The sequence below is a fragment of the Eptesicus fuscus genome, chromosome 7 (assembly GCF_027574615.1).
Source record: "Eptesicus fuscus isolate TK198812 chromosome 7, DD_ASM_mEF_20220401, whole genome shotgun sequence".
In the NCBI taxonomy this organism is placed as follows: Eukaryota; Metazoa; Chordata; class Mammalia; order Chiroptera; family Vespertilionidae; genus Eptesicus; species Eptesicus fuscus.
The window spans coordinates 33,729,467-33,749,364 of record NC_072479.1 but is presented as its reverse complement, the minus strand read 5'-3'; the positions used below and the strand labels follow the sequence as shown (position 1 = coordinate 33,749,364).

Here is a 19,898-nt window from a genome sequence, read left to right as displayed (position 1 = left end):
AAGAAGAATGAGTATAGTACTATCAGATATTTTGAGATAGAGACTATATTCATATTAGTATACTAATTGTTCTATTTTATTATTAATTGTTGCTGCTAATTTCTTATTGTGCCTAATTTATAAATTAAACTGTATCATAGGTAGGCAAGTATAGGAGGAAACATAGTATATAAAGGATTCTGTACACATGGTTTCAGGTACCCACTGGGGTCTTGGAATACAACATCTGCTGGTAAGAGGGGATGGCTAAGTATTAAAATTAGAGCTCCTCTTAATCAATGTTTTATTTTAGATGAGATATAATAAACAAAACTTTTAATCAAATATTCTAAACTTTAATATACACATAGAGAAAAACAAAGGTCTTATATGTATAAATCTAGGGAGATGGTCATCTACAAGCATGTGTGTTCTGGAGTCAGATTGCCTGAGTTCAAATCTAGATTCCTCAGTTGACTAGCTTAGTAACCTCAGTAAAATTATTCTACCTCTTTAACCCCTCACCTATGAAATGAAACTAAATATTGTACCTTATAAGATAACTGTGAGAATTAAATGAGATACCTATGTAAAGCATTTTGGGCATTATAAGCACTTGATAAGATTTATAATTATTCCCTAATTATTAGCACAAGTATGAGCCCATCTTCTGCAACCTTTATGGCTTCAACAGGGAAGAAAGCTAACATCCCAGGCATTTGCATTAAACAACTTCTCGTACCGAATTCTGATTTTCTAAGTATATATGTGCACACACACTAAAACCCACTTTCTGGTGAAAGCACTACTCATTGTATAGAGGTGGTGCTATGGACTTACTGTGGTCTGAATGTCTGTTACTTTGCGCCCCCACCCCCACACACACCAACCCCCAATTCATGTCAAAATACTAATGCCCAATGTAATGGTATTAGGAGGTGGGGTCTTTGGAGGTGCCTAGGTCATGAAGGTGAAGTCCTCATGAATGGAATTAGTGCACTTATAAAAGAGACCCTACAGAGCTCCCTAGCCCTTTCCACCATTTGAGGACAGAGCAGGAAGTTGTCAGTCAGCAACCCAGAAGACAACCTTGACCAGAACCTGAACAAAACGGCACTCTGATCTCTGACTGCCAGCCTCCAGGACCATGAGAAATAAATTTAAGCTACCCAGTCTGTGGTACTTTGTTATAGCAGCCTGAACAAACTAAGAAAAGGACTGAACTGCACCCACCCAAAATGCACATGGTAAAGCCCTAACCCTCAATGTAATGGTATATTTGAAAGGAGAGCCTTTGGGAGGTAATTAGGTTTATATGAGGTCGTGAGGATGGGGCCCTCACAATGGGATTAGTGTTTTTATCAAAAGAGACACAGAAGCCACTCTTTCTCTTTCCACCATTTGAGGAAAGGCAGGAAGGCAGTCATTTGCAAGTCAGGAAGACAACCTTCATCAGAACCCAATCATGCTGGCAACCCTGATGTTGGACTTTACATCCCTCCAGAATTGTGAAAATATAAGTTTCTGTTTAAGCAATCCTGTCTATGGTTTTTTGTTATGGTAGCCCAAGCTAATTAATATAGGTGGTATTTTCAATTTTTAAACACATAAGGGAAAATGATCCTAAGTTTATATTTTGCTAAGTTCATCAGGCCCATACAAATTCACAGCGTATACAGTTTCAAAGACTGCAAGGTACGCCAGAATATGTCATGGTTAGACAGACATTACACTCCTACTTACAGTGTAATTTCTTTTTAAAAGCATAATATAAAGGTTTCTTATTTTTCAAAAAGCTGCTCAAAACAGTTCTAGTTAGTTAAGCCATGGTGAGACAGACATTACACTCATGTCTACAATATGTTGTAAGTCATAACTTAAGGATTCTTACCTTTTGTATCTGCCTGAAACTGTTCTAGATGGCTCCTGTGAAATAAAAATAATGACATATCAGTTTGAATGTGTGTGCAAGCACATGATTCTAGATTACATAAAACAGTTGATAGAAAATATCTCATTTTGAAAGAAAATAATTTAGAACAATTACTTTTAAAAATTTGCCCTGCTGGTCAAACAAAACAAGACTCTACATCTGACATTTCAGACAAAACCAATCACTTTTTTAAAATTGTATAAAAGCTAAGAAAATAAAGGAAGCATCGTTCATCAACCATCACCTTTAAATATTTCTGAAAGTCAATGAACATTAAAATATGAAACAAGCCGAAACCGGTTTGGCTCGGTGGATGGCGCATCGGCCTGGGGACTGGAAGGTCCCGGGTTCGATTCTGGTCAAGGGCATGTACCTTGGTTGCGGGCACATCCCCAGTGGGGGGTGTGCAGGAGGCAGCTGGTCGATGTTTCTCTCTCATCGACGTTTCTAGCTCTCTATCCCTCTCCCTTCCTCCCTGCAAAAAATCAATAAAATATATTTTTTTAAAAATAAATAAATAAATAAATAAATAATAAATAAATAAATAAAAATAAAATATGAAACAATTATAATCCTTTCCAGTCTTTTTTTATGGCCTCAATTTTTTTTAAAAAAGCTACAATTCACCATCCTACCTTATAATAGACAAATATGCAAACTGACTGCACCTTTGCTATGCCCAAGCCACGCCCACCAACCAATCAGGGCGAGCATGCAAATTACCCCAACAAAGATGGCAGCTAATTTGCATATCAAGACAGCAAATTAGCATGCAAATTAGCCACCATCTTTGTTGGGGTAATTTGATGCTGAAGGGAGCAAAGCTGCAGAGAAGCAAGCAAGCCAGGGGGAGGAGAAGGGAGGAGCGGAGGTGGGGCCGGGGGAGAAGGAAGGAGAGCAGGGCGGGCTGGCAGAGAAGGCGGGCCGGGAGACAAGGGAGGAGCGGAGGCGGGGCAGGGTAGAGTGCAGCAGGAAACCCTATTGCAGGATTTTTCCTGCAACAGGAACGCTAGTATATATAAAATAACCATTGCTCATTTTTAAAGACAGCTAAAAATAAAAAGTGAGAATGTATTTTTTTATGCTGATTCTAAAGTACAAAAAAATTGCTGTAAGTTAGTATTAATCACTGGGGTGGAAAAATTATTATCTTGCCCAGGCTCTCCCAATATTTTTACATTATCATTTTATAAAAACTGGTCAAAATTAAATGGTGATTCTTGTAAACACCGATAACTCTTTTTTTCTATTTAATCATAAAAAGTCTCCAAGAAAGACCCTACAATGAAAAAATTTCAGATATAATTAAAGTCAGATAATAACCTCTCTTTATAAGATGACCAGATTCCAGACTGAGAGCACTGACTGTGTGGTGCAATAAAGGACACATTAATGTAGGAACAGTACAGCAAACCATATGGTTAGACTAAGATTGAGATCCAAGTGCCAACACTACGGGTAAGTTATTTAACATCTATCAGTCTCAGTTTCTTCATCTTCAAAAAGGAGTAACAGCCAATATCTATTTTACTGGACTATTGTGGAAATTAAATAGCATAGGTGAATAAAAAAGTTAGCACAACTCCTTTGTAATTAACCCATTACGGGAGTAACCAGGTGACAGGACACTAGAAGTACCACTGTGTGACTTAGCAGAATTACCTCTGGGGAAGCCATGCTTTGCCAGTTGGTTCAAAGACATTGTACCCTTGGGCATCAGCTATTTTTTACTTGCTAGGCAAAGTAAACTTTAGACCAGCTATTTGCAACGGTGTGCTGAATTTTAAAACATGAAACACCTGACTATTTAGTCAGGGCACTGACCTCTTGTCCCTTAGATTGTCAAATTTAAAAAATGACAACAGCCAACACATTAGCCATCTGGTGTGAATGAATCAAAATTATACCTAATTTTTTTGTCAGTTCAGCAAAAAAATGTATTTTTTGGTGTGCCACAGAATTTTAGTGACTAGTTTATGTGTGCCATGAGATGAAAAAGGTTGAAAATGACACTTTACAGTTTCTTTATATGACTGTCATTAATGTGGCACCCCATAAAGATAAGGCAGATGAATTCTTGGTACTCTGTACAGCAAACATGTGAAACATCTATTTATAAAAATATGAAATCTCTAGTGAATACCAACAAAGAATATACTTTATAAAATTTAGTTTTTAAGTTATTTTTGAACCATAATAACTAGGTTAAAATGTTTAATCACTGGTTATTCAGGTAGATAAGCTTATGTGTATCCACTCAAAATACATTTTATTGAATGCTGATGATAATGGTTTCATATGGAACTTATTCCCCTAAAACTTCACAAACAGTAGTTCAACTAACATTTTATAATAGTTTTCTTTTATAAAAATTCCCTAATCTTATTCTATATGAACTAAAATTAAGGCACACACCTTAAATACCTGTCTAAATAAGCATTAGAAAAAAAATGCTAATAATGCCCTAAATTCCAAAACATCATATCTCTTTATATTTGTTTGTTCATTTGTTTATTTTTGTTAATCCTCATCAGAGGATTTTTTTTTTCCATTGCTTTTCAGAGAAAGTAGAAGGGAGAGAGGGAGGTAGGGAAAGACAGAGGGGGAAGAGAGAGAGAGAAAATAAATAAATCAATGTGAGAGACATATTGACTGCTTGCCTTCCACAACAGAGAGCAAACCACAACCCAGGTACATGCCCTTGATTGGGAATTGAGCCCTCAACCTTTTGGTACTCAGGCTGCCACTCTAACTACTGAGCACACTAGCCAGGGCTCTAATTTTAATTATAACTGACATATTTCAAAACATGACATCACCTTGATTACAGACTACCGCTTACTGAAACAGAATAAGCAGAGCTGCTGATAAAAACAGCCCTTACTGGATTTACTGATCTGTGGGTTACTGATGTATAGATTGAAATGGTATAACAATGTGGCAATAAATTAATATTCCTGAAGCTTAAATAGGCATTGCCCTAATGTGGTTAAACTTTGACTAATACAGTTTTAGGGCAGACTTTTAATAAATACAGATATGGGGAATGGATGGCATTTTCAGCAACACTAAACTATAGTGGCAATATACTAATTTTCTACTTTGCTCCAACTATAAATGAAAGTCAGTATCAGACAAGTTTCCAGTTAAGTATAGTAACAGAAAGTTAAAGAATACAAATTTTCTACATTTCTTACAGTTTTTTTTTAAAACTGGTCACTTAAAACTTATCTCAACTAAGTTATACAGTATTTGCTATAGAGTTAAAAGTTAATATGCTAACATGCTTGATCAAATCACTCCATCCTTATGTCCAAGATGTGCAAACAATTAGAATTTAACGATTTGCCTGCCATAAGTGTCTATAGACCAACTTTAAAATCATTTTTCGTGAGAATTTTCAACTGAAAATATTCAAGAACACTTGAATTGTAATATATTTATTTTATAATAATCATTACAAATAGATTTTTTAAGTTAAATTCTAAATATAATGGCATATGGGAATGGTTTTCGTTTTGGACATGTGGCAGCTAATTCGTTAAGCTTATTTCTATACTAAAGGCCTGGTGCACGAAATTCGTGCACAGGAGGGGGGGGCGGTGTCCCTCGCAGCCTGCACCCTCTCCAATCTGGGACATTCCTCTCACAATCCAGGACTGCTGGCTCCCAACCGCTCACCTGCCTGCCTGCCTATTTGCCCCTAACCACTTCTGCCTGCCAGCCTGATCACCCCTAACCACTCCCCTGCCAGCCTGATCAACGCCTAACTGCTCCCCTTCCAGCCCGATCGCCCCTAACTGCCCTCTCCTGCTGGCCTGATTTCCCCTAACTGCCCTCCCCTGCAGGCCTGGTCACCCCTAACTGCCCTCCCCTGCCGGCCTTGTCGCCCCTAACTGCTCTCCCCTGCCAGTCTGGTCGCCCCCAACTGCCCTCCCCTGCAGGCCTGCCCTCCCCAACTGCCCTCCCCTGCAGGCCTGGTCACCCCTAACTGCCCTCCCCTGCCGGCCTTGTCGCCCCTAACTGCTTTCCCCTGCCAGTCTGGTCGCCCGCAACTGCCCTCCCCTGCAGGCCTGGTTGCCCCCAACTGCCCCCCCCCCGCCGGCCTTGTCGCCCCCAACTGCCCTCCCCTGCCGGCCTGGTCCCCCCCAACTGCTCTCCCTGCCAGTCTGGTCGCCCCCAACTGCCCTCCCCTGCAGGCCTGGTTGCCCCCAACTGCCCTCCCCTGCCAGCCTGGCACCCCCCGAACTGCCCTCCCATGCTGGCCTATTCACCCACAACTGCCCTCCCAGCTGGCCATCTTGTGTCCACGTGGAGGCGGACATCTTTGACTACATGGGGCGGCCATCTTGTGTGTTGGAGTGATGACCAATTTGCATATTACCTCTTTATTATATAGGATAACTAATATTCCAATAGTTAAAATTCTGATGAAGGCAGACAACACGTTTACTCTTTATTGGTAGATTTGAATGTTCTTTTATTAGATTATCAAATTTGCAACTAAATATTACTTCACAGTGATTCTAATAATCAAATTACATTTCTTAAAAATGTAACGTTCCCAAAATTGGATAGACTGTATTGGTATTAGTAGAGAATTTCAAAAGGGTAGTACTTTGCTTATAATGTGTCTCTAAAATCAATAATTACAGATGGAATTTAAAGTGATCTCTATATTTTTTGAAAAAGAGAAAATTGGGCATATCCTGAATAAGAAATGTTAGATAGAAAAAGCAATCCCTATTGTGCAGCGAAAAAGTCCCTTAGAATTTTAAGGAGGAAAATGCTTGAAGTTTCTACACATTAAAACAAAATTTTATACAAATGTAAATTCCACCCTAGATTTTTTAACCAAAAGCTTCTATATCTCTGTGGCCACAAGATTTCCAAGCAAAGGGTGACAACTTAATAATTACTGTTACAGTTAATTCTATTCTAAATATGAGGGGGGGCGGGGTGGAGGAAATACCACTATCATGGAAACTTCTAGAAAAAAATACAATTGCTGCCCTAGATGGTTTGGCTCAGAGGATGGAGCGTCGGCCTGTGGACAGAAGGGCCCGGGTTCGATTCTGGTGGTCAAGGGCACATGCCTGGGTTGAGGGCTCGATCCCCAGTAGGAGGCAGCCAATCAATGATTCTCTCTCATCATTGATGTTTCTATCTCTCTCTACCTCTCCCTTCCTCTCGGAAATCAATACAAATACATTTTTAAAAAGTCTTTATAAAAAAGAAAATACAGTGCTGAGACTGATATTGGTCTTAAAATTTTGTTTAAAAGACTATGTAATTAGACCTTCAAATAACCCCAAAGCCTGTTATGCAACTGGTTTAAAATATACTTTTCCTGGAATAATCTTCCTTGCAATGGGATGGTTTATATTACTACAGGGAAGGAGAATAGAACTATGTAGAGCTTAGAAAATGTTGGCAAAGCACAAACTGTTTTGTATAAGTTTAAACAAAACATTCTACTATATTCAAGCTAAGAGTGGTCAATAAGGAAATCCCAGAAACATTGTCTTTACAGGTGCAGTGGCTGATTAGAACTAGTCAAGTATAAACAAGTATAGAAGCACATGTGACATGCCCTGGCCAGTATGATTCATTGGTTAGAGTGTTGGCCTGCCCACAGAAGGGTCTCAGGTTTGATTCCTGGTCAAGGTATCGGGGTTGCAGGTTCCATCCCCGGACCCTGGTGTGTCTCTCTCACATCAATGTTTATGTTTCTCTCTCTCCCTCCCTCCCACTCTATCGAAAAATCAACAGAAAAAATATCCTCAGGTGAAGATTTTTTTTTTAATCACATATAGAAAAATAATACTTGTTATTGAATTAATTAGCAACAAAGCCATAACTCCCAGTAAAATTATGGTGTAACATGCCAACTGGCTCTCAAGACTGACTTAAAATACCTATACATAATATAGCAAGACAGACTGTTGAAGACGAATACAAAATAAAATACAGGCAGTCCTCGGGTTACGTGGACTTGACGTACGTCGTTTAGTGGTTACATCGGCATCTCTCATTTATTTAAAAAAAAAAAAGTTCTGTCATTTCGACGTATGTTTTATATTATTTATTTACTACAAGGTCAGGAATTATCTTTCTTTTAAATTTTTTTTACTGTTTCACTTCATTACTGCTGTGTATGTGCTCCATAAGTGACGTAGTTGCTTATGTAGGTGGGTTCTGACTTACGGCAAAAATCGCATTACGTTGTGCCGTAGGAATGGATCTCAGACGTAACCCGAGGACCTACTGTATCTGTAATCCTACCTAATAATAGACAAATATGCAAATTGACCATACCTCTGCTACACGCACAAGCCACGCACACCAGCCCAAACCACGCCCACCAGCCAATCAGGGAGAGTATGCAAATAAACCAAACCAAGATGGCTACAGCCACCGAGAGCAAGGTTTCCCAGGCAACAGAGGGAAACAAGCTTTCTGTCTGCCCTTGCCAGGCCTAAGCTTCCACTCAAGCTATGAAGTTTCAATTACAGAAGGTAAACAAATTCAAACAGAATGGCGGCAGCCACGGAGCTGGAGAGACCAGGCCAGGGTTGCCCGTGGTAACGGAGAAAGCAAAGCTTTCCGCACACCCTGGCCGGCCCAGGCCTCTGCTCCAGGCTACAAAGTTTCAATTATAGAAGGTGAATTAACTCAAACAGAAATGGCTGCCGGTGGAGCATGCAGGAGGCTTGGCTCTGCTCCAGGCTACAAAGTTTCAATTGTAGAAGGTAAATAAATTCCAGATACCAGTGCCTCCTCATGGGTCGCCAGGGGGCGTGGCTGGCCTGCAAACCATCACAGGCCCCTAGCTCAGGCTGCCCCATGCCCCAAGGGAACCCCCACCCTTATCTGGGACACCCTTCAGGGCAAACCAGCTGGCCCCCACCCCTGTACCAGGCCTCTATCCTATCTAATTAAAGAGTAATATGCAGATTGATCATCACTGCAACACACAATATAGCTGCCCCCATGTGGTCAAAGATCCTGCCCCCATGTGGACACAAGATGGCCACCATAAGATGGCCAGCAGGAGAGGGCAGTTGGGAGGCACCCAGCCTGCAAGAGAGGGCAGTTGAGAAGGACCAGGCCTGCAAGGGAGGGCAGTTGGCGGGGCACCAGGCCTGCAGGGGAAGGAAGTTGAGGGCAACCAGGTCAGCAGGGGAGGGCAGTTGGGGGGGACCAGGCCAGCAGGGGAGAGCAGTTAGGGGCGGCCAGGCCAACATGGGAGGGCAGTTAGGGGCAATCAGGCCAGCAGGAGAGGGCAGTTAGGGGTAACCAGGCTGGCAAGGGAGGGCAGTTAGGGGTGACCAGGCCAGCAGGGGAGCAGTTAGGCATCCATCAGGCTGACAGGGGAGTGGTTAGGGGGTGATCAGGCTGGCAGGCAGAAGTGGTTAGGGGCAAATAGGCAGGCAGGCAGGCGAGCAGTTGGGAGCCAGCAGTCCTGGATTGTGAGAGGGATGTCCCAGATTGGAGAGGGTGCAGGCTGGGCTAAGGGACACCCCCCACCCCCGTGCACGAATTTTGTGCACCGGGCTTCTAGTTGAACAAATAAGAAAATATATTCAGAATAATGGTAAATAGGTTTCTCAATGTCACAAAAAGGGAGGTATAGGTACTAGAATAAACCTTATGGTATCAGGCTAGAATTGGAGTTATTGGTATATATTAGTTTTAATATCTATATGGATAGATATACATATACTAGAGGCCTGGTGCACAAAATTAGTGCACAGGGTGTGTGTGTGTGGGGGGTGTGTCCCTCAGTCCAGCCTACACCCTCTCTAATCTGGGACCCCTCGAGGGATGTCCGACTGCCCGTTTAGGCCTGATCCCAGTGGACGGTCAGTCGGACATCCCTCTCACAATCCAGGACTGCTGGCTCCCAACTGCTCGCCTGCCTGCCTTCCTGATTTCCCCTAATCCCTTCTGCTTGCCAGCCTGATCACCCCCTAACCACTCCAATGCCAGCCTGATTGATGTCTAACTGCTCCCCTGCCAGCCTGTTTGCCCCCAACTTCCCTCCTCTGCCAGCCTGGTCACCCCTAACTGCCCTCCCCTGCAGGCTTTATCGCCTCCAACTGCCCTCCCTTGCAGGCCTGGTGCCTCCAACTGCCCTCCCCTGCTGGCCATCTTGTGGTGGCCATCTTGTGTCCACATGGGGGCAGGATCTTTGACCACATAGGGGCATCCATACTGTGTGTTGGAGTGATGGTCAATCAGCATATTACTCTTTTATTAGATACGATAGAGGCCTGGTGCAGGAGTGGGGGCCAGCTGGTTTGCCCTGAAGGGTGTCCCGGATCAGGGTGGGGGTTCCCTTGGGGCGTGGGGCAGCCTAAGCTAGGGGCCTGTGATGGTTTGCAGGCCAGCCACGCCCCCTGGCAACCCATGCGGAGGCACTGGTATCTGGAATTTATTTACCTTCTACAATTGAAACTTTGTAGCCTGGAGTGGAGCCAAGCCTCCTGCTCGCTCCATGGCCGGCAGCCGTTTCTTTTGGGGTTTGTGTATATCTTCCATAATTGAAACTTTGTAGCCTGGAGCAGAGGCCTGGGCCGGCCAGGGTGTGCGGAAAGCGGGGGCAACCCTAGCCTCCTGCTCTTTCCAGCTCCGTGGCTGCCGCCATTTCTGTTTGGATTTGTTTACCTTCTATAATTGAAACTTTGTAGCCTTGAGTGGAGGCTTAGGCCTGAAACAGCAGGCAGAAAGCTTGGCTTCCTTTGTTACCGGGGAAACCCAAGCCTCCCTCCTGCTCTCTGTGGCTGTAGCCATCTTGGTTGGGTTTATTTGCATACTCGCTCTGATTGGCTGGTGGGCATGGCTTGTGCATGTAGCAGAGTGATGGTTAATTTGCATATTACTCTTTTATTAGGTAGGATACACATACATAGACTTGCATATATTTTGCATCTGCACATAGAGAGGAACTAGGAATAGTGAGACCTTTTTTTTTTTAATTTAAATTCTTTAATGTTTAGGAATAGTGACATCTTAATAACACAAGATACACATGTTACCCACAGCCTAGATCTTGGTTTCAAAATATCATTTTCCAGTAAAAGGAATCAAGCCTCTTTAGAGAAATGGTTGCTTCCAAGGCTAGAGGTAGAAAGTTAAAGATGAGCCTGTAACATCTTATCCTATCTAATAAAAGAGTAATATGCAAATTGACCATCACTCCAACACACAAGATGGCTGCCCACATGTGGACACAAGATAGCCGCCACAAAATGGCCAGCAGGGGAGGGCAGTTGGGAGGGACCAGGCCTGCAAGGGAGGGCAGTTGTGGGCAATCAGGCCAGCAGCGGAGGGCAGTTGGGAGGGACCAGGCCTGCATGGGAGGGCAGTTGGGGGTGACTGGGCCTGCAGGGAAGGGCAATTGTGGGGGACCCAGGCCTGCAGGGGGTGAGCAGTTAGGGGTGACCAGGCCTGCAGGGGAGGGCAGTTAGGGGCAATCAGCCTGGCAGGGGAGCAGTTAAGCATCAATCACGCTGGCAGGCAGAAGTGGTTAGGGGCAATCAGGAAGACAGGCAGGCGAGCAGTTGGGAGCCAGCAGTCCTGGATTGTGAGAGGGATGTCCGACTGCCAGTAGGATCGGGCCTAAACGGGCAGTCGGACATCCCTCGATGGGTCCCAGATTGGAGAGGGTGCAGGCTGGGCTGAGGGACACACACCCCTGTGCACGAATTTCGTGCACTGGGCCTCTAGTTATACCAGAAAACAAAGAAGTATTCTAAGAACGATGGAGATGTGGCAAAGAATACAAAAGCTTAACCCTTTGCACTCTCTTGCTTTTTTCATCGAGCTGCTACCGATGCTAACAGTGTCGAGTCACACTCGACATCCGAATGCAAAAGGTTAAAGGGGCTCCACTGGCCAAATGTCGGATAATTTGAATAACAAAGTAAATAATGATAGTTTGGTGGTAGACAAAATAATGATCCTCACAGATGTCCACATCCTAATCCTAAAACCTTCTAACATATTAAGTTACATAGCAAAGGGAAATTAAGCTTGTAATCAACAACTCTAAACGGGGAGATTATCCTGGATTATTTAAGGGCCCAATGTAATCACAAGGGTCATTAAAAGTGAAAGAGAGACAGAAGAAAGGCAGAAGGCGATAAGACTAAGAAGAAATGTGAGAATGACACCATGTAAGGATTCAACCCACCATTGCTGGCCTTGAAGAAGGAAGGGGACAACTGGAAACTAAGAGCTGGAAAGGAAACCGATTCTCACACCTAGAGCCTCCAAAAAGGAATTCAGTCCTGACTTTAGTCTATGATTTCAGTCCTCGATTTTAGCCCAATGAGATCCATGTAGGTCTTCCAACTTAAAGAACTGTAAGATGATAAATGTGTTGCCAAATTTGTGGCAATTTGTTACAGCACCAATAAAAAACAAATACAGATGGTAACAGGGTATAACCCATCAGATAAACTAGGGAATAGTGACTCGATAAAGAGATATATATATATCTATATATATAAAAGGCTAATATGCAAAGTGTCCCCTTGGGAGTTCATCTGAGAGACTGGGAGTTCGATCACTTGCTATGATGTGCACTGACCACCAGGGGGCAGCGCGGAACGAAGGAAGTCCCCGGCTGGCAGCCGGAAGGCCCCAATCGGCCCTGATAGCTGGCCAGGCCTAGGGACCCTACCCGTGCATGAATTTCAGCACCAGGTCTCTAGTAAGTAAATAGATATATGATAAATGGATAGAGATAGAAAGTTTGATGGGGATTAACCTTTTGCACTCGGATGTCGAGTGTGACTCGACACGGTTAGCATTAGAATAAAGGAATCGAGAAAAAAGCAAGCAAGTGCAAAGGGTTAAGATATCTACATGGTTCAAAGAACTTATCCACAACTGCAGCCTGGCACGGTTGGGAGGGACTGAACCATCACGCCCTCGCACAAAAAATATTTTTTTCTTTCAATTTTATTTTGTACTAGAGGCCCAATGCATGAAATTTGTGCACGGGTGTGGTCCCTAAGCCTGACTGGTGATCAAAATGCGAGTATCTGGCATGGAAGGGCTGGTCCCAGCTGACTTCTGGGCCCTGGGAAGCACCTGGGCCCCCGGGGCCCCACACGCCAACCCCCGCCTGAGTCATGGTGCCCGAGTCACCACACAGAGATGCGGTGAGCACAGCCGGAAGCCGCGGGCTGAGGCACAGTGTGGGCCTCTGGGCTGCCCAGTAGCGCTGCACGGAAGCCAGCGGGAACTGCGCTCTCTCCCGGCCAGCCTCACAGATCGGCTCCTGTGTGAACCCATGGGGAGCCTGACCGGCCCCAGCAGTCCCGGCGGCTGCGGCCTGGCTCACCCGGAAGAGGCCGCGTGAGTTCAGGGCAGGCTCCTCGCGGGTGCCCGGCACCTGAGTTTGGGGGCATCCCCAGTGTGCGAGCCCTGGCATCCCGGGGGAGGGTAGCAGGGAGAGTGAGAGCGAGCTCTATAAACACCCCACATTCTCACCACAACTCCATCCCCATCACCCCACCCCCAGGTAGCTGGCAAGAGGTCACAGCTCCCCACCTGGGTGCTGAGGGAGGTTGGTCGCCACCACCCAACCCCAGTTCCCCTCCCAGCCCAGGGCCCGGCCCCAATTGGGCAATCAGGGCCTGCCACCGCTGGCTGCCGTCTGCGGGGTGATCGGTCGGGGCCGGGCCCCCCACCCAGCTCCCTCAGCGCCTGGGAGCTGAGCGGCAGCCCCGGCCCCTGCGGCCGCCACTGGTCGCCGTCTGTGGAGCGTTCGGCCGGACAATTGGGCCCCCGCTCGTACCCACCTTGGCCTAGCTCCACCCACTCACCTGCTCCACCATCCCACCACGGTCCCACTCTTGTCGGGGCCCACTGAGGCGGCAGCGCTCCACCGCCACCCGCTGCCAACATCGCATCGCTGATGCCCACCATGTTTCATGACACCCCCCTGGTGGTCAGCGCACGTCATAGCGAGTGGTCAAACTCCCGGTCGAACAATTTGCATGTTAGGCTTTTATTATATAGGATTGGTTTCAGGTGTATAGCTGAGTGATTAAACATATATATTTTTTTGTTTTATTAATCCTCACCCAATGATATTTTTCCATTGATTTTTAGAGAGAATGGAAGGGAGGGGAGGAGAGACAAAAATAGAAACATCAATGTGAAAGAGACACATCAATTGGCTGCCTTCCACAAGCAGGATTAGGGATAGAGCCTGCAACCAAGGTACGTGCCCTTGACAGGAATCAAACCTGGGACCCTTCAGTCCAAGGGCTGATGCTCTATCTACTGAGCCAAACCAGCTAGGGCAACAACCATATACTTTACATACTGTTCCCTTTGACATTTCCAGTATCCCAATTAGTATGATACATAGTTATCACAGTATTATTGACCATATTCCCTCTGCTTTTCTTACAGCCCCGTGACAATTTTGTAACTACCAATTTTTACTTTTTTTAAAAAAAAATACATTTTTATTGATTTGAGAGAGAAAGGGAGAGGGAAAGAGAAACACCAATGTAAAAGGGAAACATCAATAGGTTATCTCCCGCATGCACCCCGACTGGGGATTGAATGCGAAACCTGAGTTATGTGCCCTGACCAGAATTTAACAGTGATCTTTCGGTGCATGAGACAATGCTCAACCAACTCAGCCACACCAGCCAGGGTGCCAATTTTCACTTCTTAATCCCTTCACCTATTTGACCCAGCCCCCTAATTCCCTTCCTCTCTGGCAATCACCAGTTTGCTCTCTGTGTCTGAGTCTCTTTCAATTTTGTTTGATCATTTATTTTGTTCTTTAGAGTCCATAAATAAGTGAAATCATATGGTATTTGTCTTTCTCTGACTACTTATTTCACTTAGCATAATGGACCTAGAGGTCTACCCATACTATCGCAAATGGTAAGATCTCATTCGTTTTTATGGCCAAGTAGTATTCCTTTGTGTAAATTACCATAACTTTTTTATCCACTCATCTATTGATGGGCACTTGGGTTACTTCCATATCTTGACTATTGTAAATAACACTGCAATGAACACAGGAGTGCATATATTCTTTCAAACTAGCGTTTTTGGGTTTCTTCAGATAAACCTCCAGAAGTGGAATAGCTAGGTCATAAGGCAGATCAATTTTTAATTTCACAAAATATTTATCTTTTTTTCTCTTGTTAATCCTGACCTGAGATTATTTTCTCCATCGATTTTTTTTTTTCTCCATAGAATGGAAGGGAGAAAGGGAAGGAAGGAGAGAGACAGAGAGAGAGACAGAGAGAAAACATCTATGTGAGAAAGGTACTTCTATTGGTTGCCACCCTTGCACCCTGACCAGGGGGCAGGGAAACCTGCAACCCAGGCATGTGCCCTTGACAGGGAATTGAAGGAGACCATTCGGTGCCTGGGCCAACATTTTAACCACTGAGCAACACCAGCCAGGGCAGAAAATTTTTTTAATTATTTTTTTATTACCACTAGTTCATATTATTCGAAAATATGTCAAGTAGAAACTTAAAATATTCTACCTTTTCCCAATGCCACATTCCTATTTCTATTTTATTCTTCATATTTGAAGTTTTGTTTCACTGAATGGCTGACTCACAGATAATGCTAAGAAAAAAGTCTCTCTGGCTATTAAAAAGCCTTAACTCAAGCAATACCAAAATTATCTCTGTTTTGATGTTTGAAGTTGAAGTTGCAAGCAAATATCTACCTATATGAGTAGTAAAATATGTGAGTTTAGGTAGTAACTCAGAGAGCAGTCAGCTATGGAGACTGAGGAGTTCCTCTTCCCACTCCAACTTCAATGTGGCAATTTGGGACCCTTGGAAAAGAACCCCACTTTCATCCTAGGCACAAAGCCTGGCAAAACAGAACCAAGGTAAAGACGAGTCCCATCCTAACTGCTAATGACACAAACAAAAATGAAAGAAAGAGTGGGCCTGGCAAGAAATTAGAGAAGGTACAGGAAAAAAGATAAACTGTATGAGGCAGAAAGCTCCTCAGAGAACCCAGATCAGCCGAGACTGTTCCGTATCTGCCTATATACTGTATTTGGGAATAAGCCATGTGTTCTAACACAAGCCACCCCAGCTTTCACTGGGTAAGGGCTTCATTCCACAGAAAGAAATCAACCCTCTTTCTAAAAGCTGCCGTCTGATGTTATCTGAGTATGCCAGAATAAGTGGCATGGCCAAGAACTGAAACCAGGTCTTAAAATGCTATATATTCTCATCCTAGCCGGTGTGGCTCAGCATTGGTTGAACATTGTCCTGTGCTCCAAATGGTTGCCAGTTCAATTTCCAGTCAGGGCACATACCCAGGTTTCAGGTTCAGTCCCTGGTCAGGGTGCATACAGGGGGCAATCAACTGATGTCGCTCTCCCTTCCTCTCTCCTCCCTCCCCAAAAGAATAAAAACATATTTTTTTTAAAATGTTATATTGCTTCTATCCAAATAAATTAAGCCTATATCTTCACCTGGACTAGGCCCATATTTTTTTTAATTTTCAGATTAGGATTCTCATTCTCATGTTTAATTTATTTGTTCATCATTGCTCCATTTTAAAAGTGAAAAGAAAAAAAAAGTACTTTGAGAAAAAGAAAAAGAAACAAACAAGGGAAATTAAGCACTGCTTATGTATTTTGCATCCAGGCACCAGGACTCACAGAAAAATACATTTTTTTCATTGAATTTATTGGGGTGACATTGCGTAATAAAATTATATTGGTTTTAAGTGTACAATTCTATGATACATCAACTGTATATTGTATTATGTGTTCACCACCCAAAGTCAAGTTTCTTTCTGTCACCATTTATCCTCCCTTTACCCTCTTCTACCTCCCTACCACTCCTTTCCCTCTGGCAATTACCATACTGTTGTCTGTGTGTATGAATTTTGCTTTTTTTTTTTTTTGCTTAACCCTTCACCTTTTCACCCATCCTCAAACCCCTTCCCCCTGACAGCTGTCAGTCTGATCTCTGTATCTATGAGTTTGTTTCTATTTTGTTTGTTAGTTTATTTTGCTCATTATATTTCACATATAAGTGAAATCATATGGTACTTGTCTTTCTAAGTACTTACTTCACTTAGCATAATACTCTACAGGTGGAATAAGCCCAGATTCAATTTCAACTTTGTTAGACAAAGGATACAAAGATAGTTTCGATTATGAATAGTCACACCGATGCTGAAACACTGCTTGTTAGCTTACACCATGTTATCTGTAATAGGTTCTACTTGTCCTAGTAGCAACAATTTGGGTACAGGTGAACAGATAAACCTGTATCACGCTTCGGTTTTTCATGTCAATATATCTCCTCAAAGAGAAGAGGAAAACGAAGTCCTTCATCCGCATACCAAACCACCTCAAAATACTTTGCTTCTCTCTGCCAAATGCACTTTTATCATTATCTTGCAAATTAACAGACAAGTTATATTTCATTTTTAAACAATAAAATGGGGGCATTATTGGAAGCTTTTTTGAAAGTGGTATCTTAATAAAATTAATTTTAAAAAAGTCAAAACTGGAACTCTGAAAAGACTACACTAATTTAAGATTTCAAAATGTGATCAAATTAATTTAAGATTACATTATATCAAGATCATTTCCAAGTTAGAGTTTATATTAAAGGATTCTACAAAGTGATTTTCTTAATACTTAGTCATCCCAATACCATCAACTTCCAATTATCTGTGCCATAAGAATTAAAAAAAAAAAAAACAGCTAATTTAAAACTGAGTTAAATTTTATTTTAAAAAGTATTTTATAATTACACAGAAATATAGAAGTTTCTAACAATTCACAATTTTATCTTTTATTATGTTTAAACATTTAACTTTGTAGAAACTTGCTGTTGAACTCTTTTATTTGCTATGCAATTCTAAAACAAATATCAAACTAGAACAGAACTGTACACTCACTTAAACTTACTAAGAGGTAATTATTATTCTTGGTTGCTTTTACAATTGATACTGTTTGTATCTGATACTTTTTATACTGTGATACTGTTTATTAATCAGTCAGCAAATACTCATTGATCAGGAAATAAAGACCAAACACTGCTTAAATCAGAAGTATCTGGATATAAGGAGGATCAGTTATTAAATCCGTTGAAAATATTTCAATGGAGTTGATGCAACCAAAATGAAACTAGAAAAATTATTAATAGTAACTTACAAATTATCATTAAAATAGCTAGTGATGCCTGGCTGGAGTGGCTCAGTTGGTTGAGTGTAATCCTATGCACCAAAAGGTTGCCAGTTCAATTCCTGGTCAGGGTGTGTACAGAAAGCAATCGATTGATGTCTGTCTGTCTCTCTCTCTCTCTCTCTCTCTCTCTCTCTCTCTCTCTCTCTCTCTCTCTCAGCATGTCTTCCAGTGAGGATTAAAAAAAAAAAAAAAAAAAAAAGAGCTAGTGACATCCTAGTATTTTTAAATACTCACTTGTAGCAGATAGGAACTGCCTGGATCTAATAAGCTGACAGCTTCATTCTGCATAGTGTTCTGTTGTGTAACTGCATCTTCTCGTTTTCGCTCTTTCTGCCCCGCTTCATCATCTTCATATTCATCTAAGCACTGAAAGAAAGAATGGTTTCCATTTTATCACTGAATATTAATAGAATGTTTTAAAAGTATGTGAAAATACATTTGATAGTATAAGGAAATATTTGTGCATTCAGAAACTAATTTACACAATAAAGATGTTTCTTTCAGCAATATACTGATATACATTTCATTCCTGTATATTAAATTATCTGCTTAATAGCCAAACTTCCATATTCACATCACTGCCAACATCTAATCTCAAGATTTGCTTAAAGGTAGGGTTCACTCATTCTGTATCATCCATTCAACAAGTAAACAAACTGTGTCTACTTTAAACAAGGCACTTTTTGGAGGGAAACAAAAAAGATACACCACAGACAAGGTCTTATATTCTACAGGGAAAATGACACATCTATATAAAACTTAATTATAAAGGCCACTTTCTAGCTTATAGTACCTGTGAATACATATGGAAGCGTTTTTTCACCTCTACGAAGACTCTGTAGAAGAGCTTATAATTTAAAGGATGGACAATATCTGGAACTGTAGATATAGAGAAAAGAGAATTTCAGATGGTGGGAAGAGCACATGGAAAAACTTACAGGAAAGGGTGTTGCTAAAAAGCTGAATCAACATCAGCAGTATCTATCTCCAGACTTTTTACATGAAAAAACAATAACCTATAATCAGAAACAAAACTTTATCCATTACACCCATTGTAACTGAACACATTCCTAACCAATACACAGCCCTAAAGGATTCTATGAAAGACAAAAAATAAACAAACAATATCCCTGCAGGCACTCTGCAACACTAAGACACTGACCATCATACAGAATGGCAGGAAAGACAACAGAACAACAAATTCTCTAAAGAGAGAGAGAGAAAAAGACGGAGGCCACTGTACAAGTCAAGAAGGATCACTGGAGTGTCTGGAATAGGAGGAACCTAGTACATAAGCAGCACATTCAGACACAAGGTTCACAATGGGGGATATGGAAGCTGGAAGGAATCTTAAATTAGAATGATGCGGGGAGAAAGTCAGGAAAAGAATGGAAGGGGTGAGGATCATGTTCAGGGTCCTCTCCTGTAATGAAACTGTGTGTACTGGTGTCATCTGGTCCTAGTCATGTACCCTGTAGGAACTGGGGCTTGGATAACCAGTACAAGAAAAATGATGATACTGTCGCTACTGCAATTGCTATGAGTAATAAGCTGTCCTTGTCTCTGACCCGGATCCATAAAACTATTGTAGACTAACATGTTAGCCTGCAAGCAGGATACGATCTCAGGTCCTTCACAGTTCACAAGGTGAAAATTAGAAAGGCATATGCTCTGATCACATAAAAATAATATATACATATACTATAAATAGCCTGAGAACTCTGTAGTTTTCACTTCATAACATGTAAAGATGTTATAGTA

General features: G+C 42.4%; 1 protein-coding gene across 1 annotated transcript in view; it reads right to left on the bottom strand.

Moving 5' to 3' along the window:
* PAWR (pro-apoptotic WT1 regulator) overlaps positions 1-19,898 on the bottom strand; it is a 118,433-nt gene that overhangs the window by 22,906 nt on the left and 75,629 nt on the right. Inside the window, 2 exon segments of the mRNA XM_008143818.3 lie at positions 1,871-1,905; positions 18,372-18,503. Of these exon segments, the coding sequence (XP_008142040.3) occupies positions 1,871-1,905; positions 18,372-18,503 (167 nt within the window).